The sequence below is a fragment of the Spermophilus citellus genome (genome assembly GCF_964194105.1).
Source record: "Spermophilus citellus genome assembly, chromosome: 3".
Taxonomy (NCBI): Eukaryota; Metazoa; Chordata; class Mammalia; order Rodentia; family Sciuridae; genus Spermophilus; species Spermophilus citellus.
In genome coordinates, this window is record NC_138184.1 from 57254680 (window position 1) to 57278178 (window position 23499).

The following is a 23499-nucleotide window of genomic DNA, read 5'->3' on the forward strand; positions in this document are numbered from 1 at the left end:
CCTATAAATGCCACCTTCTCAGTCTTCACTTATTTTATAAGGCAGTCAATGTCACCAGTTACTAATGGGCACAAACATGTAACTTAAAGATATTTTATTAAACATTTTTGGATGCTGTTTCCTACTTTTTAAGAATGAAAAATGCATTTCAATAAAAACATACATACTGAAGCCATTTTTCTTTGTATGAAGAAATATAAATGAGATGTGCATTAATATTTAATAGCAAAGTACTTCATTGGCTAAACTACAAATATGTCAAGAGCACAACAAATTCTAAACATACTAAGATTATGTAGCTCTTTCAATATTTTGGGGGAACAGTGATTCGATTGCCTAGGGCTTAGGATCTGCTTCTATGCTTGTTTCTTGAGCTTCTTCTACCTCTGAGAGCTTTTCATCATCTGTAATTGAAAAAGAAACACAAAACCTTAGTCAAATTTGCCAACATTTTATGCTTAATGCACATGTGAAACATTTTTATCTTTTATTAGCCAATACTTTTAAAGAAAAGATGGCAAAATGGCAGTCTGTAACTGCAACTGTCTCACATAAATGTCGATTTTAAAAATGCTGTTTGGTGGTTGTTATTAGTTGAATCAAAATTTAAAATCTGTATGACAGATTTCACTTAAAAAAATAAACATAGGCCTTGGGACAATCAGATCAAGTGAACAGAAATTTCCAATTGGCTATAATCAATAGCAAGTCTTCTCTTCCTTATAAATGACTTAAAATTCATTACATGTCTTTCATTTTTTTCACTCATTATTTTTGGGAATCTGAGTTTTAAAAGTATATATCTAAGGGAAAGATATATTTTCCCTCAAAGTACCTACCATTCATTGGGTATGCAAAAGGTTTTTTTTTTTTTTTTTTTGGTTCTGGGGATTGAACTCAGGAGTGGGTTTTGAGCCATATCCCCAGCCCTACTTTGTATTTTATTTACAGACAGGGTTTCACTGATTTGCTTAGGACCTCAGTAAGTTGCCTAGGCTGGCTTTGAGCTTTCGATCCTCCTGCCTCAGCCTCCCAAGCTGCTGGACTATAGGTGAGTGCCTCCAAACCTGGCCTGGGTGTGCAAACATTCTTATGCACAAATTACTTATCATAGCCTTCCTGGGGCCTGATTTATTACTTTACAGTAATAAACTATAGAAAGCCAATAAAAAACTCTGCTATCTAACATCCTTGAATTTTTCATATTTAAACTACTAGATATATATTTAAACCAGTTACTACAAAATTAAAATGCTTCTGCATATATTTAAAAAGTAGAACAAATGAGTGTCTTCTAATGTCATCCAGATATTCTTTTATTTACAAATTGAAGGTGTTATCTCACCCCAAACTGTAAAAGGCACACCTCTCAATCACTGAAAAATCTTCAAAACATTCATTTTGAGATAATTTCTACTTACTTTCCAATGTTTGCTGAAGTTCATGGATAGTACTAAGAAGAACATGAAACTGCTTCCGTCTCAATTCCAGCTATATTAACAAGAAGAAAAAATTTATTGAAATTGATCTATAAACACACACAGACACACATATACACCATAAAAAAACAAAGGGGAAAAAATATATATATGCAAATACCTTATCTTCAACGCTTTCTTTAATATGTGAAAGATGCTCTAACTCTTTTCCCAGAGCCTCTAATTCTCTGAAAAAAGTAAAACAGTGCTATTTTTTGCTGTTTTGGGAAATAGAACTTACAATTCTAATCAAACATTTAAAGTATTAAATAGTATTTTTAAAATGTAAAAAGAATTAAAATACTCCATTATGTGAGACTTGTAAAGTTTAGAACTTCTTAACTACTAACTGTGCACTATTTTCATTAAAGCTATACTTTTATTTTTCATTTTTTAATTTTATTTATTTAAAAAAAATTTTTTTAGTTGTAGTTGGACACAATGCCTTTATTTTACTTATTTTATGTGGCGCTGAGGATCGAACCCAGTGCCTTGCACATGCTAGACGAGCACTGTACTGCTGAGCCACGACCCCAGCCCCCAAAAGGTATATTTTTATATAAAGTTTATAAGTACAGAAAAACTCAGATAATAGAATAACCAAACTCAAGAAATAGTACATTTTTATCATACTAACTTCAAGATTTTCCTTCAGTTAAAAAAAAAAAATCAAAAACAAAACCTGCTGCTGATTAACTTGAAATACCCTTTGAACTTCACCTCCCTCCCCACCCCCTTCTCTAGTCCCCTACCTCAGGCCTTCTTTTGTCCTTTATTTTCCATTCACACAGTCATTGCATCATTCCAATCCCTTTTTAATGCATGTATCTGTGTTTCTGATAATATATAGTATTAATAAATAATACTTGGTATTTTCTAACTTTTACAAATAGTTATTTTCTGTATGTATGTAGAAAATTAGAAATAATTTAAAACTCATGTGTCAGTCATTTTCCTCACTGATTTTTTGGGGGGATCTGTGTTGTAAAAGTATATGTCTAGCTAGGCCTGGTGGTGTACCTGTAACCCCAGAGACTCAGGAGGCTGAAGCCAGAGAATCACAAGTTCAAAGTCAGTCTCAGTAACTTACTGAGACCCTGTCTCAAAGTTAAAAATAAAAAGTGCTGGGGATGTAGCTCAGTGGTAGAGTGCCCCTGAGTTCAATCCCTAGTACTAAGAGAGGAAAAAAAAAAAGTATATATCTAGTTTATTAAGTTTATGCTGTTTAGTATTTTATTACATGAATAGAATATATTCTATTTATCCATTTTCCCATTGAGACACATCACATGCATTTTAGACCTATAGATAGAAAGATTGGAAAAAGAAAAGGATCTAATCAAACAGTGTTAGGATATATAATGTTGAAAATCTTGATTTCTCCTTTTGACATGTTATTTATTTTATAAAAATGGAATGTATAGATGAGTATACTTGAATGTTTATGTAGGTTTATGTAGGTTAGTTCCTTTGCAAGGAAAAGCTCTAAACTTACTTTAATGTCTCATGCCTATCTGGATGATGCTGGATCACTTTTGCCAAAGCATCATATTCTGAAAGACATAAAAATATTTACCAAGTTTTCTTTTAAAAACTTTAAATATCAAAAGAAAACGCATAGTGTCACACATGTCTCCTACTCATTTTCCTAGTACATAAAGAAAGAAAAACAACGATGGATGGGAGTATTGCCATGCACTTGATTGAACCACAACGATAATCATCTGTGACATAAAAAGTGTTAAATACAAGGATTTTGGCTCCAGATTCTGTTTTTCCACTAACATGTCCTGTACAGAATATAAGAAGTCAGCATAAGCATTAATGACTTTTAAGTCATTATCGATCAAGTGGACTGAATCTGAAAAGGATCTTACTCTTTGCCCAGAGTGTGTGGTGGTGGTGGTAGGGGGGAGAATCAGTGAGAAAAACATATCTTACTGTTAATTTGTTAATTTCCTCACCATTCTAAAGGTAAAAACTTCAGAAACTTTAAAATACTTCAAAATTAAGATGATTGTTGCTGCTTCACTGAGACCTCTAAGATTAAGTTTTATTGCTTATATTAACATTTCTATGAAATGGTAAATAGTGAGGTTCACTTAAAAGTCTCCTATTCAATCAAAATTCTTTGCAATATATTTTTAAATAATCTGACATTGATATTAATTATTATGTTATTATATTTTGCTGTAAATTGGCCACTGAAACTTTAGCATACATACTTTGAACTGAATACAAAAGCCACCTTTATAAAGGGGAAATAAGCCAGGCTTAGTGGTGCGTGCATCTAATTCCAGCAGCTCTGGAGGCTGAGCCAGGAGGATTGCAAGGTTGTTTTTTTTAGTTGTAGGTGGACACAATACCTTTACTTTATTTATTTATTTTTTGTGGTGCCAAGGATCAAACCCAGTGCCTCACACGTTTGAGGCAAGTGCTCTACCACTGAGGACTGCAAGTTTGAGGCCAGAAGAAGAGATAAAAAGATATGGGGACGTAGCTCAGTGGTAAAGCACCCTGTAGTCAATCCCCAGAACTAAAAGAAAAAAAAAAAAGAGGTCAGGATAAAACTTTATCTTAATTAGCTCTCTAAAAAGTGAAGTTTATTGTTTTGGAACTCAGTATATTACTAAGCATGATTTTTTTAAATTAAAAAAACCTCCATTACAATATAATAGATATTCAGTATAACACAAAACAAAAACAAAGAAAACCTAGATAATAAAACCCACAACCCCCAAATAACTATTCACATTTTCTATTTTCTTCCAGTTTTTAATATATATTATCATAATTATGATTGTACTTTTTTTTTGGGGGGGGTACCAGGGGTCGAACTCAGTGGCCGAGTGCCCCTGAGTTCAATCCCTGGTACCCCCCCAAAAAATTATTTGAAAGTTTATGAACTAGATAAGGGTATACTCTAGTTAAAAAGAAAGATTAGAATAAAACTAAACTTTAACTTTTTCTTGTTATATAGTTAGGCATCCTGAATATATCTGCTTCCTTTATACTTAATGAAAACCAACTGTGTTTAAATTCTCCTCTCTCTCTCATCAAACAAATCGATCCTATAACTAGTGTACTTACATAAATCACTTTTGCTGATTAAACAAAATATTCAGGCAAAATTGTCTGAAGACAGAAGAAATACCTGGATAATCAATACATCTCAGCAAAAACTTTTTTCCAGCAGATCATTCCTTTTTTTTCTATTTTCTATTTATGGTTTTAAGAATTAAATGTTTCTCCTAATTCTTTTTTTTTTTAATTTATTTTTTAGTTTTAGGTGGACACAATATCTTTATTTTATTTCAATGTGGTGCTGAGGATCGAACCCAGTGCCTCATGCATGCTATGCAAGCGCTCTACCACTGATCCCCAGCCCCAGTCCCATCCTGATTCTCTTTGTCAATTAAATTGATTCTGGCTGCTGATTTTACCTCACATTAAAAACTGCATGAAAATACCAGTTAGTAGTAAAGTATTTGCACATGAAATCCCTCAAAACCCTTACCTTGGCGGTTTTTTCGTATTCGTTTTGCTTGAAGAATCTGCTTTTTGCACTCAGCAATTTTTTCATGAGCTCCAGCAATACTACATTCTATATAAAAGGGTATTTTTTAAAAGATAGTTAATAACAACACATATAATCTCCATCCATTTTCAATTTTAAAACATGTTTTTAAATTGAAGTCCTATTGCTAACTAAATAGATGCTGGTATTAAAAAAGTAGCTGTAACCTCAATCATCATACCACACTATAAACTTTTGCAGATACCACTTACTGTATGCATTCTATTAATATTGTAAGTAACTTTTATCACTAACCCAAGAATATTGTTAGTAGGTATTTTTCCTTTAGATCATAAAGAATAAAAATATAGACAGAAACATTATTATTTTTACCTATTTCTTTGTAAATTTTTTCATAATTTTCCATTTCTCTGAGATTCATGTCATACACCAGCAAAGTTTTGCCCATTGAAAATTCACATTGAGATAGTGTACTCAGCATACGTTGGTACTGGCTATATCTGATGGAAAAAAGAGGAAAAAGATGTTTGTGGATTGCTAAAATTAAACTACTTTAATGCAGGCAAAGCTTTGCTAATTAAGTTATATCACATTCTGAGACAAATGTTTTCTTTAAAAAAAATCTAGAATATCCATCCCTTATGTTTTCTTTTTCCAAATGTGCCTTTATAAACAGCTATGGTTACAAACGTAAGATGGGCCTATTGTTTTTATCGGTGTAGGCTTAATTCAAGCAAATCTGTCTGAATTGTTTAAATCATTTTTAAAAATTATTTTGATTAAGAAGTCTGCTTATTTTCACAATTCTATTCTCACAGTTCTTCCGTTCTATATGTATATTACACTTATTCTGTGGAAAGTGAATCCAAATGAGGAAGAATTTTATTAAAAACCTAGATATCTTGCAGGAACTTTATTAACAAAGGAAACAAATTTCATTTAGATTATCTTGTCCTGTTAAATACTTATCTGCTAAAAGTGACCATGTTAACGAGCCTGAATTTAGTCTTCATTTCTTCTTTTACCTGCTTTCTACATGTTTGTTTTATAAGGCCTCCGAAGAGAAGAAAAAAAAATCTTTTGATGAGACAAGAAGTGATTTAAGTGGACAATTCAGTGAGTGAAACTTAAAACACTAACAGGACCTTATTAAAATGACATCAGTACACTGGCATAGAGACAAGTGAAATAAATACCCTTCCTCCTGGGATCCAGAGTTGCACCACTTAATGAAACTTTTCACTAGCAAATTAATTCTTCGATCATCTCCAGCACCATCTCCATCAATGAGGAGACGCTTCCGTATCACTTCGTCTGGAAGAGAGAAGGGCAAAGTGAATTAAAATGACCATTTGGCTCTTGTGACTTTTCAGGACAAATAAACAATATCACTACTCAGGTGCTCATTGAAAAGATAATTATTGAAATGTCAATGTGCTTGGGGCTGGGGTTGTAGCTCAGTGGTAGAGTGCTTGCCTAGCATGTATGAGGTACTGGGTTCGATCCTCAGCACCACACACAAATAAGCAAATAAAATAAATGTCTATAGACAACTAAAAAGTATTTTAAAAAATGAAATGTCAATGTGCTTAATGATACTGAATTGTATACTTTAAAATGGCTAACTAATATCCCACTCTTTAGTATACACCCAAAGGACTGAAAATCAGCAACTACAGTGATGAAGCCACATCCATGTTTGCAGCAGCTTAATTCACAATAGCTAAGTATGGAATCAATCCAGGTGCCCTTCAATAGATGAATGGTTAAAGAGAATGTGGTACATACACACAATGGAATATTACTCAGCCACAAAGAAGAATGAAACTATGGTATTTGCCAGTAAATGGATGAATCTGGAGATTATTGTACTAAGTGAAATAAGCCGATCATAAAAACCAAAGGCAGAATGTTATCTCTGATATGCAGTTGCTGACTCACAACAAGGGGGAGGAAAGAATAGAAGTTCACTGGGTTAGACAAAGGGGAATGAAGGGAAGGGAGAGGAGATGGGAATGGGAAAGACAGTAGAATGAATGGGACAGAACTTTCCTGTGCTCATATATGAATACACAACCAGTGAAACCCCACATCATGGACAACCACAAGAATGGGATCCTAATCAGAATAATCTATACTCCATGTATGTATGATACGTTAAAATACACTCTATTGTTATATGTATCTAAAAAGAATAATAAATGGCTAAGTGAAGTGGATAAATTGTATGATGTGTATCTTACAAATACGTATATATGTGTAAATTTTTTTTTAAAAAAAAAGAAAGTGATTTTCTATTGTGTGTCAAGGTATCACAGGCAAAGAGGAAAAATCTTCAGGTAAAATAAAAATAAATAAATAAGCAACCAAGAAAATAAATTCTTGGATAACTTTTTTTTGAAAAAAAAAAAAAAAAGAAGAAGAAGAAGAACCTGTCTGGCTGGGTGGCATGGTACACAACTGTAATCCCAGCGGCTCAGGAGGCTGAGGCAGGAGGAGCACAGGTTCAAAGCCAGCCTCAGCAACTTAGAGAGGCCCTAAGCAACTTAGTGAGACCCTGTTTTATAATAAAAAATAAAAAGGTCTGGGGATGTGGCTCAGAGGTCAAGTGCCTCTGGGTTCAATTCCTGATGGGAAGGGGGGCTCCTTGTCCTGAAAGGCAGTGGTGAGAAGAGATAAAGAATATTTAAAAAGACAGAGTGGCGGACTAGGACAAGAAAAGAGAAGTTGGTCAGGGGAAGGGAGTAAACTGATACAATACAAGTAGAATACAGTTATCTTAAGTTTCCCCATGAGAATTTCTTTTCTTTTTCTTTCTTTTTAACAAAACTGTCTCATTTTGCCCTGAGGAAAAGAGAAAAACAGAAAAGCAGTATGGACCGGCAGTGACTATAACAAGTGGGGTCCCAACCTGCCTGCCTGGCAGGCCTGAGCTCGTGTTTGGACCAGGATCATAACAAAAAAGGCCAGGGGAATCCACACTACAATGCCATTTCCCATCAGCCTGGCAAAGACCAAAACCTGACCGTTCAAAAGGTTGGCAAAGGCATTGGGAAATTGCACTCACATATATCAGAGGGTGCACACTGTCAAACTCTCCAAGGCCACTGGATGAAGAGTGCATGCACCTTTCTGACTCCATAGTTTAATTCTAGGAATTGAGGCTTTAAAAATATGTGCACCTACACACACAAAGGAAGGTATAAAGGGTTGTTTGTAGAAGTGCTGTCTGTAGTTGAAATATTGCAAACCTATATATTCACCAGGAAGAGACTGGTTTAATTATGAAATGTTCATATAATAGTATGCAGCCAAAAAAATAAGATTGGAGTCTATACTGATGCCAAGAAATCTTATTTTTGTTAAGTAAAACGAAAACGTGCGGAGAAGCACAACGTGCTGTGCTATGTGTAGAATGGAGGAGCCTGAGACCGGGTATGTGTGTGTGTGTACGTACATCACACAGGCATGAGTTTAGTCAGAAAATATCTTTGAAAGGATTCATAAAATTAGTAATAGTCAGCCAGGTGCAGTGGCATATGCCTGTAATCCCAGCAGCTTGGGAGGCTGAGGCTGCAGGATCATGAGTTCAAATCACCCTCAGCAACTTAGTGAGGCCCTAAGCAATCTAGGAGAGGCTGTCTCAAAATAAAACATAAAAAGGGCTGGGGATGTGGCCTGGGGGTAAAGTGCCCCTGGGTTCAGTACCTGATACCAAAAACAAAACAAAACAAAACAAAACAACCTTGGTAATAGTGGTTGTTTCAGATGAGAGGGACTACATCTAAGAGATGAGAAAAAATGTAATTCCTTACATGCCATTGTACAAGGATTTTGTTTGCTTATTTTGGGAGGTTTTGGTTTCCTTTTTAACCAAATGCATTTTAAAAAAATGAATTTTTAAAGTGTAAATAATTCCTGGAGAGGCTGCATGATGAATCAACAGCAAAATCTTTAAACAATAGTTCCTGTGTGTAGGCAGGAGGATTTCTGAGCACAGGTGCAGCGGAGATAAAACCTGGGAAGGCAGAGGACTCCAGTTTTAAAATATATTGTGGTAGCATGAGATAGACATTTTTAGAATTGGGTTTGGTTGTCAAGCATGGCTTTGAAAGACTGCTCAAGCTCTAGATTCGTCAGATGTTTTATATTTTAAAAACATGAACTAATGCTTTTGGTTTTAAAACACATACAATGTTATCTAAAGAAACAGAAAAATAAAAGTCCTCAAAGAGATTAAAATGCAAAATGATTTTTTAAAAAACTATCAATGTTTCAATTTTTTAAATGAAACAAAACAAAAAGGAGCCAGGTGTGGTGGCGCATTCCTGTAATCCCAGAGGCTCGGGAGGCTGAGACAGGAGGATTAAGAGTTCAAAGACAGCATGGCTGAGGCCATAAGCAACTCAGTGAGAACCTGTCTCTAAATAAAATATTAAAAAGGGCTGGGGATGTGGCTTTGGTAGTTAAGAACCCCTGGGTTCAATCCCCAGTACCAAAACAACAAAAAAAACCATAAATAAATAAATAAAAGGAAATATCTACAGGTGAGCTAGTCTGGCAGAATTGATGCTACTACCAATTCTATCGAAATTTCAAAGAACATATGGCCTTTGACTCAACAACCCCAGATGTACTTAAGCAATTATTCAGTAATTTCTCTTATTTTTGCTCTCTTCAATCCTGTTGTCCCTTCCTCCCCACCAAACCGACCTTCTACCCAGATGCCTAGGCCTTATGCTTAATATTGAGGACAGTGGATTTTGAATGTAAATGCATTCGGGGAACAGGAAGAAATCATATGAGGAAGGGGAATCTATCATAAAACCTGATTTTTTCAAATTTGATAACTATCTAAAAATGTTGAAACACATTTTGTGATCCTTCTAGCTATTTTAAGACCTGTGCAGTTTTCTATATATAATGTAATACACCAATTAGAAAAGTCTTCCTGAAAGACATGTAGAACACGGTTCAGGCCAAACCAGCCAAGTCTCCAGGCTCCTCTCATCCTCCCTACTTTGGAGAAAGGTTATTGAGGGCCAGCACTATGTCCTATTCCTTCTGTTTCCTCCTAAGCCTCTCACACCATGTTTTATACATTCAAATGTTCAATAAATATTCTTAAATTAGATTTGTGCTTCCTGCACAGGACATCTGCTTTCTAAAGAGCTTTGTTTCAACCAGCCACTATCAAGGGCTAGCAGGCAACCACCTTATTTTCGTTTCCACAGTGGTGATTACTTGTAAAAAAGACATGAGGATCTGACCAATCAGATGTATCCACAGGTACCTCAGCCAATTCTGAGGATATGAAATAAAGACCCGAGCCCTTTTACTCTCACTGGAGAAACAGCACACATAGAAATACACACACAGGGAGGCGGGGCTGTTGGCAGAGATTACAGCTCCCTTTGGCTTGGGGAAAATCAAGAGGTTGAGTTTAAGCGGCTTTTTTTGTTTGGTACCCAGGATTGAACTAAGGGGTGCTTCCCAGCCCTTTTAAGTTCTTATTTTGAGACAGGGTCTCGCTAAATTGCTAAGGCTGGCTTTGAGCTTGAGAGCCTCCTGCCCCACCCTCTGGAGCCCTGTGTGCCATTATGCCCAGCTGAGTTGCTCTTTTGACATTTAAAAATCATCAATCAAAAAAACTGAAAGGCAACCAATTCTATCAAAATTTCAAAGAACATAGAGCCTTTGACTCAACAACCCAGATGTACTTAAGCAATATGACACTGGATTATGCACTAATCCAGTGTCATAATAATAACAAATACTAAAAGCAAACCAAATATACATAAATAGGGGAAAATTAAACAAATTTTAGCATAGGAACAAGAGGGAGTACTCTGAAGCTATAAGGAAAAAAGAATAAGTACTCCATGTATTGATCTAGAGATCATTTAAGATACCTTGTTATAAAAGGTGGAGAACAGTATTACGGTATTGTTTTTCAAACAAAAATCAGGGGAGATGAGAATATATATTTTTATGAACTTACATTTGTTTGGATACCCTGGAATGACAGACAAGAAACTAATTACAGGGGTTATCAAGAGAGTGGGTAGTGTAAGTGGGGTAGACAGACTGGAAATGAGAAAATATCCTTTTGTTTGGTTTTTAAATCAGAAGAGTATTCAAAATGTTTTCTTTTTCTTGGACCTGGGAATTGAACTCAGGGGCACTCAACCATTGAGCTACACCCCCAGCTCTTTTATATAGAGACAGTATCTCACTGAGTTGCTTACATCCTCATTAAGTTGCTGAGGCTGGCTTTGAACTCTCTATCCTCCTACCTCAGCCTCCCGAGCAACAGGGATCACAGGCATGCGCCACTCCACTTAGCTAGTTGTTATTAAAAGAAAGTTCAAGTCCTTTCCCTTCACCCTGGGTAAGGAGAAAGCTGTGAGCTCCAGTGTGGGAGCGAGAGACAGGCTCTGGGGCCTGAGTGCACTAGAACACCAGGAAGACTGGACAGATGACAGAAGTCAAACAGTGGGACCCAGCATCATATAGGCAGTGGGGTGGGACTTTGAGAGTGCATATTAACAAATGCCCTATTACTAAATCCAGGCTTTGCTGGTAGGTAACTGGGAGTTGCTAAAGATTCATGGGCAAAACTTTCTAGAAGGATCAAGCTGAGAGCAGTGTACAAAATAGACTGAAACCAGGAAAAGCCCAGAAGCAGGAAGGCTGGGGCTGCCAAAGCGCTTGCTGTTAGGAGCTAACATGACCTAAATTAAAAGGAGAGATTAGAATCACAGGTCCTGGGAGGCAGGTTAGGATGAGCAGAGGCTTGGTTAGGAAGAGGTAGGGGCCAATGCCAACGCTGGGGGGAGACTTGAGAGGGAAGTGGAAGATGAGTTGTGGCAGGGAGGGGATTCCCTGTCTAGGCACTCACAGGCCTCCTCACCGTCGGCCTGATCCCTCTTCAATCTGAGCACACCTTCTCACAGACAATCTCCTGGGTTACAAATCAAAAACTGGAGCCAATGTTTGCTTATTCACCTAATGCCTACTTTGTGTGTGTGCACACAGACCAACATTTAACCTCATCTGTAAAATGGGAATAAAACTATCTTCTTTGTAGGGTTGCAGACTTCATGGTACGGAAAGACACAGAGCCAGTCCACGGTAGAAAAAAGCAAAAAAATATATTATCCTTATCTTTATGTTGAATTTAATCCTCAACTTGTTTCATCCTAAAGATGTTCAAAAGTAAATATCAAAGGTATATCTAGACATATCTATATACCTATGTAGATACATTTCATGCATTTTATGCATACACAATTTTCTCCAATTATGATTCCTCACAAATTTGCTTCTGCCTCAAATTTATTCCAAGGTTATGCATTTCTGGCTTAAACTTTAAGATAGCTGCTGCCTAGAAAACTCTCTGCAGACAAAAATTACTGAAATAACACATATAAAGCGCAGAACACAACTCCAACAGAAACAAAATCAAACAAAATGGTGTGGCCCCAATTGGAGAGCAGCTTCTATTACCTCTAAGTTTAGAGTTTTTAAATTTAGAGAAAAATTTTTAAATGCTTATACAAATGGTATAAGCATTATGATTTTTAATGACACCCTTGTTATTGTTAATGACGCTTTAACAATTAGGTCCATGCTGAACACATCTAAAGCCATACACACTGAGTTCCTAAATTATCATACATGAAGCCTTCCATAAGTAATCTGATTGCTTACATTAGTAATTCGGGTGGGCTGTGTTCCATCCTGTAAAAACAATAAAGACGGCTTGGAAATTATTTTATTGATATTAAATTAAGATGAGGTAAGGCCATGCAAAAACAATGTTTATTCAGATTCCTGTTAGATTCATCATTAGATCAGCACCACTCATGAGTTATTAAGATGAATTATATGTGGCTTGTTTGTTAAAGATCCTTATGGCAAAGTAACTCTGGGCCCCCTTCAAAAAGTTCAAAAAGTTTAAACTTTCAAAAAGTTTAAAAATCATTAAAGTAATTTTTAAGGCAAATAATGTAAAAAAGACACATAAAACATGGGCAGAAAGAACAATAAATAAGATGGTTTGATTCTTCCACGTAAATACTGGTCTCTCCTGAGATCCTTAGGACCAATGTAAGTAAGTTGCTGATGCCAAAGTAAATTTCTCAAGCCAAAAGTGTCTAAAAAATTTTTTTTTAAAAAAGCAAAAAAACAGTGTGGGGATCTTCTGTTTTTCTGTCTCAATGCTTAGAATATGGTGCATCTCAAGGATGGAGTGCCAAACTTGCTTATCTATTTGGGCTAAAGAAATATGAAATAGTTGAAGTACATTAGTTATCCTCTTGCTGGAACAGTGGATTATGGAATAAGCTGGACAAATCTACTGGCACTGGTGGAAAAAGAAAGGGAATCCATTTTTGTCCCACCAACAGCAGCAGCAAATACTTAAGCGCTGTTCACACACTTATCGGTGAACATACATCTCGTGTGTCTCCTTTCACTCTGAAAAGTGTCTTGGCTTGGCTACTAAATGGTCACTCAACTTCAAAGTGCTTTTACATGTGGTATCATACTTCATCCTTGAAACACTCTGTAAAGTGTGCTATTATCTTTCTTTTATAGGTGACTGGTGTCACCTCTGCATTCATAACAAAATATACAGAATTACATTATTATACGGTTGTAGTGCAGTTCCATTATTCTGTCATATTGTTTATAGGCATATTAAAATCATTATTTCAAATTTTAACAAGCATATATCCAAGCATTACACCTTTTTGATTAAAAAAAAATCTGTTGTCAAAACCAACAAGCTCTATTAAATAGAATGTAGAGATGACCCCACTCCCCTTCTCGTCTCCCATCTGTTGCTCTGGCATATCAATGATCTACCTAATGTTCTCTGTACTGCAAAAAGTGCTTTTAAAATGATTTTTAACAGGGTACTAACACTGTTTAACACTCTTTAAATTAACACCTCCAAGATACAAACTGTTAACATATTTTAAATTAACAGTGACACCATCCAAACTATTTTTCAGTTAGCCAAAACGATATGGTGACATCAGGAGAGAGAGAATAAAGGAATTTGACAGTAACTCTCCAGGACTTCCACTCTTTCATCTATAAAATGGCAATGCTCCCAGTGGCTCAGGAGACTGAGGGGGCGGGGATTGTGAGTTCAAAGCCAGCCTCAGCAACTTAGAGAGGCCCTAAGCAACTCAGTGAGATCTCTTCTCTAAATAAAATATAAAAAGGGCTGGGGATGTGGCTCAGTGGTTAAGCCACTAAGTAACCATGGGTTCGATTCCCAATATTCTCCCCCACCCCAAATCAAATGACAATGCTGGTAATAACATCTATAGTCCAATATCCACAGATGGCAACATAGTGCTCCTCTCTACTTCCTTCAGAGGCAGTGTTCTTCCTCAAATTAGGTGCAGAAATAAAGGGCTTTTGTATATGCATACACAGATGTAAGGACTGCATGAGGACAAAGCTAATCAGGTACCCCAGTTTTAAAAGGATACTGGTTTTTTGTTGTTGTTTTGGTACTAAGGATTGAATCCAGGGCTCTTTAGCACTGAGCTACATCTCCAGACCTTTTTATTTTTTATTTTGAGATAGTGTTTCACCAAGTTGCTCAGGGCCTAAGTTGCTGAGGCTTCAAACTTGCATTCCTCCTGGCTCAGCCCCTGCCGTACCCAGCTCACACTGGCTCTTATCTAAGCACAAGGGACAAATACTGGTCCTCCTCTAAGAAGTTTTCAGAATATCAAAAACTTCCAGTGCTCACTGTCCTCTCCACTGACGTCACCAACCCAAGCCCATGTCTTTCACATCAAATACTTCACATTGGGCTCCCAGCTTCCATCCTGGGCTTTCTAGAATGCACTTACTACCCAGCAACTGAGAATGATCTAAAAGATGAAGTGACCATTGACTCTCTACTTAAAATCCTCCAATCATTGCCACGTGCCCAGAGGACAATCCCGTCCCTTTCATAGCCTGCACAGTTCATCAGGAGCTCCACTTGACTTCCCTCCCTTTACATCCCTCTCCCTGGGTCCACCCCAATTGGCCTTCCTCATCTTCACCCAAGAGGTACAGCCTGTTGTCACCTCAGGCCTTTGCTGCTACCTGAAATACTTTCTTGGGTGCTTCACATGGTTGATCTTTTCAGATCTCACTTTAAATGTCAGCTTTCAGAGACATCATACCTGATCAACGTATTTTATCCTAATTGTTGGCAGCTCCACCCCCATTACTTTATCATTCCATCAAATTCATTCTCAAAACTTAATTATGCTTCTTCTCAGAAATTATCTTATTTACTTATTTGATGGCATGCTATTACCTCTCTCCCTCAAGCAGAAGTTGGGGCCCTCCCTCCTCTGTTGTGTTTAGAAGGTCTGAAACACTTATTTGTTGACTAATCACAAATATTACTCATTTCAGCTCATTTTTCTCCCCAAGAGCAGAAAAGTCAGGGAAGGGAAATACGAGCAGATTCAAAGATGGAGAGGGCACAGATCTCATCATAGGAGAGTAGAACAGAGGTTAGTAAATAACTCATATTTAATATTTACCGAACATTACTATGTACTGGACTCAGTGCGAAGGCTTTTACTGCATTTCACCTTCAAAACAACCCTCCGAGGTGGATTTCACCATCTTCATTTACTGAGAAAAAAGCTGAGGTTCAAAGAAGCTAAGTAACCTGCCTGAGGTCAGACACTTTATATTAGTGACAGAGTGGGGATTTTCATGGTCTCAAAGGATGTAGGGGCACTTGACTGAAGTACATTTACCAGAACTCATCTCCTTTCCATCTCCCATTTACAAAATACCTCTCCTTTGGAGTGCTATTTCTCAATAAATATAGAAGTAGCCCTAGTAGGCCCAGAGTCACTCCAGCCACAATGTGGGATCATCCTGACTTTCCCCTTCCACGCTCACTCAGGCACTGAAGCCCTGGCACCCTACCTCATACCTTCCAACCTGTCCACTTCTCCGCATTCCCTCTTAGGCAGTCCCATCCTGGTCCAAGGCCCCATTACCTCTCACTTGGACCATCGTAAGAATGAAGAGCAGGAACTCTGGAACCAGTCTGCCTGGTTTGTGGCCCAGGCTTTCTAACCTACTACCTGTGAGACTTCAGACAAGCTACTTAATCTCTTTGGGTTCCAGTTCCATCTGTAAAGGGGGGCAATAATTAGAACAGTGCCTGATACATAGTGTAAGTACAATATACATGTTAGTAAGGGACAGGGAATTTACTTAGCACCTCAACTTTTCCTCAACATGCTTCACACAGTACAGTGATGTGTGTGTGTGTGTGTGTGTGTGTGTGTGTGTGTGTGTAAATGCAATTCTGGGGCTGGGATGTAGCTCGGTGGTAGAGTGCTTGCCTAACACACACAAGACCCTGGGTTTGAACTCTAGCCCACAGCCCAAAGTAAATCAACATAAGAAAAGCAAATCTGATTACATGACCCACAGCAAAAATGTTTAATGGCTTCCCATTACAGTTAAAAATCTTTGGCTCAACTTTCTAAATTGTAGCCAATACTTCTCATTTTTTACTCCTTCCAATATTTTGGGCTCTTGCACAAGTGGTTTCCCAACTGGAAACCAAGTTCAACTACACCTATTTATCCTTAGGGAAAAAAAGGGATTAGAGTAATTACTTCAGTGTACAACCTATTCCAAAAGTTCCCAGGTTTGCTCTTCTCACGTGGTAACATGGGTAACCCTTACAACTCATTACTTAATGTGTCTTTCTCACCAGTCTGTAACCTCTGAGGAAAAGATCTTGCTTGTTGGTTCTAGGCTGTAAACCCCAGCAAGGCCTAGCTAGCCCAGGCATTATAAATATCTACTGAATAAACAAAACTGGAAGCCAGCTGGGGTAGTGCAGACTTATAATTCCAGCAGCTCAGGAGGCTGTGGCAGGAGGACTGCAAGTTCAAAGCCTCAGCAACTTAGCAAGGCCCTAAGTCTCAATGAGATTCTTGTCTCTAAATAAAATACTGAAAAAGGCTGGGGATGTGGCTCAGTAAGTGGTCAAGCACCCCTGGTTTAATTCCTGGTACCAAAAACAAAAAAAATGAGAGAGAGAGAGAGAGAGAGAGAGAGAGAGAGAGAGAGAGAGAGAGAGATAAATTCCCCATGAAAGTCCCTGGCCTTTAACTGCCCCCCCCCACTACTTCTTATGGGTCCCCACATTTGGCCTATCCCAGTTCTTCCCATTGCCTAGCTCCTTAATGTTGGGACCCAGGGTCCAGAAGCAGCCTCTTCACAAATAGCATCAAAACCAACAGCCTTTCCCTTCCTAGGTGCCCCAGGACCTCCCTTCCTAACAGGAAGCCTTCCAGATTCTTCCTCCAGTTGCCCATCATGCCTGTTCACCATTCCCCAAAATGTCCCCTTACTGATCAGTCCCTAGACTTACAAATGCTCACAAAACCAGCCCTCCCCAATCCATTCCAGCTGACAAACCACCCGCCCCAACACACACATTCTCTCTCACACACATACACATACACACTGTCCCCATGGCCCTGGTGGCCTCATCCTATAAGGGTGGCACAGGAGTGAACCTCCCAGGTGCACTTCCCATTGCCCTCCAGCCGCTCCACTCATTCACAGCCATTCCTCTCGGACCCAGGCTGCAGCCCCCTGTCCCCCACCCACATCCCAAGGTCTCCTGGCGATCCAGCCTATTGTCTGAGGGACCCCTCCAGGTGTCACCCCTGTGAGCAGCCACCCCCAGGCCCCGGAACTCCTGCCCAGTCCCTGTAAGCAGCCACCCCACAGGCCCTGCGGCACCCCGGACCTCGGCCTCCACGCTCCCTAGCCCGCGCCGCTCCCGGGACCTCCCTCCACGGCCCCCGGAACCACGCGCCCGCGCTCGGCTCCCAGCCCTCGGGACCCCACGTGTGCCCGCGGCGCCCGACGGCCGGCCCAGCACCCGCTCCCGGTGCCCCGCGCGGCCCCTGGGAAGGCCGGCCCGGGAGTCGGCGTGGCTCCGAGGGCGGCGGAGGCTGGGCGCGGCGGCCGGGGGACTGGGGGACGCGGCGGGGCGGCCGGCGGGACCCCGGGAGCTGCGCCAGGCCGCGCGGGCCGGCGGCGGGCCTCACCGTCAGTCACGGCTCCCATGGCGTGCGCGGCGGCGGCGGCGGCGCAGGCTGGAGCGGCGGTTGGCGGCGGCGGAGGTCAAACTCCCACAATGCAGCCGGGTAAACAGACATGGAGGAGGAGGCGGCGGCGCCCGCGGCCGCCCGCTCCGACGCCTGAGTCGCGCCGCGCCGCCGCCGCCGCCGCCGCCGCCGCGGGACCCGCGCGCCCCGCGCTCCCCGCACTCCCGGGGGACGGCCGCGGCCGGCGCGTGAGGGGGCGAGGCCAGGCGGCCGGCGGCGGCGGCTCGGGCTGCAGCCCCGGCCCCGCCGCCCCCCTGCCGCCCCCGCCCGGCCCACGCCCAGAGGCCGCCCCGGAGGCCGCCGCCAGCCGCCAGGTGAGCTCGCCCGGGCGCCGCCGCGGCTGCGGGAGCGCGAGGTCGGGGCCCCCGCGGCCTTCGGGGAAGGTGGTCGCGGCCCCCGCCGCGCCCGGGCCGCCGCAGCTGGGGAGGGAGCGCAGCCGGGGGTGGGGCGCGCGGCGCGGCGGGGCGCCTGGAGCGGGGCCGCGGGCCGCGGCGCGGGGTCCCGGCAAAGTTGGCGCCCGCGCGCGCCGGGGCGCGTCGCGGGCGCGGGCGCGGGCGCGGGCGGCGGGAGCGGCCGGCCAAGGAGGAAAAGGCCCCGGGTTCCAGGTCGCGCGGTTCCGGCCGCCGCGTCCGCCCCCTGGCTGCATGGGCTCCGGCGGGTGCGGGAAAAAGGGCGAAAGAAACTTGGCGACCTCCTGGAGGAGTTCGCGGGGCGGCCCCGAGCGCGGTGCCCGCGGGCCTGCCCACCCCCGAGCCGGGGTCCCGTCGGGGGTCTGGACGGGGGGGGGCTTTCGTTTCATTTTGTCTTTGGTTTTCAGAAACCGTCTGTGTGACCGTCCCCGTCGTAAGGGGAAGTTGGGAGCGGAGGGGGAGGTGGTGGTGCTCCACGAGAAGCGTCGCCCATGCGTGGAGTGAGACCTTCCCCGAGCAGATCCCAGGGCATCTCTGCCCCCAAAGTCACTTTGATTGGATTTCGATGACTTTCTCATAAATGGCACCACTTAGGCGTCAGTTGAGGAAACAGACACCACAAGGGTTGATTTGACCTCCAAGGAGAATTTATGCTGTTAGCACCAGAAGCCTGGCAGAGTTTTGAACCCAGGTTTGGTATTTGATGGAGACGTGTCCTTCTTTTCTAGTTTTCCTGACCCTCTTGCATCTTCATATCCTGTATAAAGCAGTTACTTGCCTAAGGTGAATTTGGTGGTTTCGGTTTTCTTACTGAAGTTGGGTCCCTTCTCCAGGGTTTCCCCAGTTCTTTCAAAGAGGAAGAGTTGTAAATGCAAATATATGCTAAGGAAGTGTAGTTAACCTCTACAAAAAAATCCGGTATATGTAAATTTTTATTCATATTAAGGGAAGCTCATAACTTCAGTAATACCCTTGCAGTATTCTTAAGAATTCATGCTCAAATTGGATGTAGGGGTACATGCCTGTAATCCCAACTGCTCTGGAGGCTGAGGCAGGAGGATCGAAAGTTTGAGGCCAGCCTCATCAATTTAGGGAGACCCTGTCTTGTAAAGGACTGGGGATGTGGCTCAGTGGTAAGGTGCCCCTGGACTCAATCCCCAGTAAAAAAAAAAAAAATAATAATAATAAAATAAAATAAATAAATAAATAAATAAATAAAGCTCAAGAATTAGCTTTTTGGTTCAAAGGCAAAAATTAACCGGTGTATAACTTTCCTTCCCCTTCCTCCTGAGTTTGAAAAAATATTGGCCTAAGGGGCACGCCGGTGGTCCTTGGGTTTCAGACTCTGTTCATTTCCTTGGTTTTGGATAGAGAAAACTAACCAAAGATGTCTTTAAATCTTAAGTAGTACAAATAGTATATTGAACATATCAATTGGTTGTCTATTGCCCAAGAGGCATTTTGGTGGGGGTATTTCTTATTTGAAAAATAATTGTCAAGTAGTGAAAAGATATTTTTAAAAGCTGCCTGTCACTTGATCTTATCATCTTATTGATTTTGAAACAGTATCTAGGGCTGGGGATATGGCTCAAGCGGTGGTGCGCTCGCCTGGCATGCGTGCGGCCCGGGTTCGAGCCTCAGCACCACATACCGGCGGGGATGTTGTGTCCGCGGAGAACTAAAAAATAAATATTAAAAATTCTCTCTCTCTCTCTCCCCCCGCTCACTCTCTCTTTAAAAAAAAAAAAAAAAAAAAAAAAAAAAAAAAAAAAACAGTATCTAGTGAGTTCAAAGAATCTTTTAATGTTTTTAAAGGAAAGTATTGCTGATCCTTGTAACTGTTAAATTTCCAAGAAACATTTTATCAGTTACTCATAGATGGAGTCCTGACCAAACACTTTATAAGTTCTTTTGGTAAACTCACAATTTTGTTAATGAGAAGTTTTATAAAAGTAATAAGGCCACAGGGGATTGAAAGACTTTGAAGTTTGAGGTGTACCTGAAAATGAACATTCCTGAAACTTCTTGACTCACGTGGTGGGCAACACGTGGTTTGAACTTTCATGAACTCTTCAAAATCCGCATTGTCGGCCACATAATTTACCTCACAACTGCATTGACACAGATCTATGCGTTGAACATTTAAGAATTCATTTTACTCCCAGTGGCCTGGGAGGCTGAGACAGGAGGATCACAAGTTAAAAGTCAGCCTCAGCAATTTAGTGAGGCCTTGAGCAACTTAACGAGAACCTGTCTCAAAATTTAAAAATAGATAAAAAGGAATGGGGATGTGGCTCAGTGATTAAGCACCCTGGGGTTCAATCCCTGGTACAAAAAAAAAAAAAAGAAAAAAAAAGAATTCACTTTCTTTTTGTCATATAATATGTAGCAAGAGAATATCCTATTGAATTTTAGAAGTGGCCTTTTTTTCAAATACTAACCATTTTGTCATTGTTAATGTAGGATGGACTCAAGTCCTGTGCCATATCGACAGTTCTTTCCAATTTAGGGAGAACTTTAGGTAGAAACATAATTGGAAATAGACGGTTTTAAGCTGTAAGAAAGCTGATTTGCACTTTGAGCTTCTGTAACCTTAGATTTTGTGATTTACACAAGTCTTTAGATTCCTGGTTTCTTTGAGAATATTAGAAACTAGTTGAGGAAAATAGATAAAAATGGGGCCTGTGGTCTCAGGGGTAGAGTGCTTACCCAGCGTGTGTGCAGGCCCTGGGTTCAACTCCCAGTCCTGCAAAGTAAACAACAAACAAACATTCAAAAAAAATTGAGTTTTCCTTCTGAAAATATATGAGAGCTCATGATGGGTCTTTATCTGAGGGCTATGAAATTATGTGGGCCTTTGTGGATATTTCTGAAGTATGCTTTTAGAGTAAAGGTTATGCTGGGCTCTGTGGACCTCCAGGAGTCCAGGAGTGGTTAGAGATTCATCTTTTTATTAAATAAAATGGGGGTGAGAATATTCATGCCCAGGAGGAAAAAAGTTGTAAAAAGTAGAGTTTTGAGCTCAGTACTTTAAAGATGTCTTCAGCCTCGTCCCGTGGGCCTCAGAGGTGCAGAAGCACTTCCATTTTGTTCCCACAGCAGATCTTTCCTGTCAGTTGATGAGCCATGCACATACACAAAGGGCAGGCTGGCCTGCCATGCTCGCCCTGGGTGCCTTGCGGCCTAGTCATTGTATCTAAAAGTTCAGACCAGATAGATTGAATAAGCAGGGACTCGAGTCCCATGCCGTCCATTAGAGTAAGTGGTTCACAGCTTCACGCTCTTATTTCTCCCCAGCAAATGTGAAATCTGACTAAGAGGCAAGCAGTCACTCCAGGAAAATGTGTTTGTGCCTTGAAGGGAACACGATGGGAAAAGAGTTTCTGTGTCAAAACAGACCTAGGTTCAAGCCTAGGTTCTCTCATGCACTGTGGCTACTTAACCTGCCTGACCTTCTAGTTACTCATGTGGACAGCAGCTATCTAGCAGAGTTGTTCAGAGGCTGGCTAGAAGTCTCTATGTGTGTGTGTATATTTAATTTTTTTTTCTTTTTAGATATCCATGGCAGTAGAGTGCATTTTGACTTATCATATATACATGGAGTCTAACTTCTCATTCTTGTATTTGTATATTATGTGGAGTTTCCCTGGTCCTGTAGTCTTACATGAGCATAGGAAAGTTCTGTCCAATTCAATCTACTGCCTAGAAGCTTCTTGTATAAAATTAAGAGCCCTCGTTTGTCCTAGAGGAAGGAAGGACTTAAAAGCCAGATTTAGGTAGCCATAAACATTGTAGTAAACATGCATAATCGTATGCTAGTGTACATTATTTTCAAATAATGTAGCTATTAACCTATAAAACTTTTTAAAACCAGGTTTTCAATAGTGTGGTAGAACTGAGTGGTCTCCAGGCTGTAGACATTTGGAGGTACATTTGCCATAACTGAAGACACGCATGCTGCCCAGGAAGAAACAGTGGCCACCCTGCAGCACCAGAGTTCTCTCTGTGGGCAAGAGTCCTTCGAACATTTCCTCTGTATTTGTAATTTAAATTCAGAAATTGAAGTTCAGGGCTTGGGATGTAGCTCAGTGGTAGAACTCTGTCTAGCCTGTGAGAAGCACTGGGTTTGATTGCTATTTAAAAAAAAAAAAAAAGGGTTGGAGTTGTGGCTCAATGGTAGAGTGCTTGCCTAGCACGTGTGAGGCCCTGGGTTCGATCCTCAGCACCACATAAAAATAAAACAAAATAAAGGTATTGTGTACAATTGAAAAAATAAATTAAAAAAAAAAAAACTTTACATGTACTTTCTAGTCTGTTACCCCTAGAAATGCTTCATAATTCCCTCCTTTTGGGGCTAAGTGGATGGAAGATACACCTATAACTTTGCCTAATTTCTTCTTATTATTTTTTATTTATTTTTATTTACACACACACACACACACCAGGGATCAAACCCAAGGCTTTGCATATGCTAGGCAAGCGCTCTGCTACTGAGCCACATCCCCAGCCCTTTTTGAAATTCTGTTTTGAGAAAGGATCTCAGGATGCTGTCCAGGTTGGCCTTGAACTTGAGATCCTGCTGAGTACCTGGGATTACAGGTGTGTGCCCTGTTCCCTGCTCATTCTGCCATCATTAAGAAACCTACACGACTGGGTATCTATGTCCATTTTTCTCAACAGGAAAAGGAGTCTTCTTGTAGAACTGAATCATATTTTCCTTTAAATGTTAAAAGAGGGCATTATATGTTGAAAAGGTGTAAGTTGTATGAGTAAAATACTTAGAGTGCTCATGGCCTTAAAAATAAAGTTGTTTCTTCTGTTTCTGGGGTCTTTCCCCTTTCCTCTCATCTGTTCCTGATGAGCATTTCTGCCTGCTGATTTGGGCTGATGGT

At 40.7% G+C, this 23499-nt stretch overlaps 2 protein-coding genes across 2 annotated transcripts in view; one reads left to right on the top strand and one right to left on the bottom strand.

The window, feature by feature from the left end:
* Nucleotides 1-79: 79 nt before the first annotated feature.
* THOC7 (THO complex subunit 7) lies at nucleotides 80-18279 on the bottom strand. The gene is made up of 8 exons (XM_081284985.1): nucleotides 18138-18279; nucleotides 6213-6330; nucleotides 5389-5516; nucleotides 4996-5082; nucleotides 2974-3031; nucleotides 1600-1666; nucleotides 1422-1491; nucleotides 80-404 (listed from the first exon to the last, which is right to left on the bottom strand). Exons 1-8 carry the CDS (start codon nucleotides 18154-18156, stop codon nucleotides 337-339), a joined length of 615 nt encoding a protein of 204 aa, XP_081141111.1. The 5' UTR covers nucleotides 18157-18279; the 3' UTR covers nucleotides 80-336.
* A 102-nt stretch (nucleotides 18280-18381) lies between these two features.
* The window catches only part of ATXN7 (ataxin 7), a 138464-nt gene continuing 133346 nt past the window's right edge, over nucleotides 18382-23499 (top strand). The window contains exon 1 of the mRNA XM_081284979.1: nucleotides 18382-18511. The gene's annotated coding sequence lies outside the window, so the exon portion shown is untranslated. The remainder of the gene's footprint in view (nucleotides 18512-23499) is intronic.

What these genes read in the sequence shown, in the direction of transcription:
- THOC7 (XM_081284985.1), bottom strand. An exon ending in AATACGAAAAAACCGCCAAG is followed by an intron (nt 3,032 to 4,995) that starts GTAAGGGTTTTG and finishes TATGTCTTTCAG; the next exon opens with AATATGATGCTTTGGCAAAA. An exon ending in GATAGGCATGAGACATTAAA is followed by an intron (nt 1,667 to 2,973) that starts GTAAGTTTAGAG and finishes TACTTTTTTCAG; the next exon opens with AGAATTAGAGGCTCTGGGAA.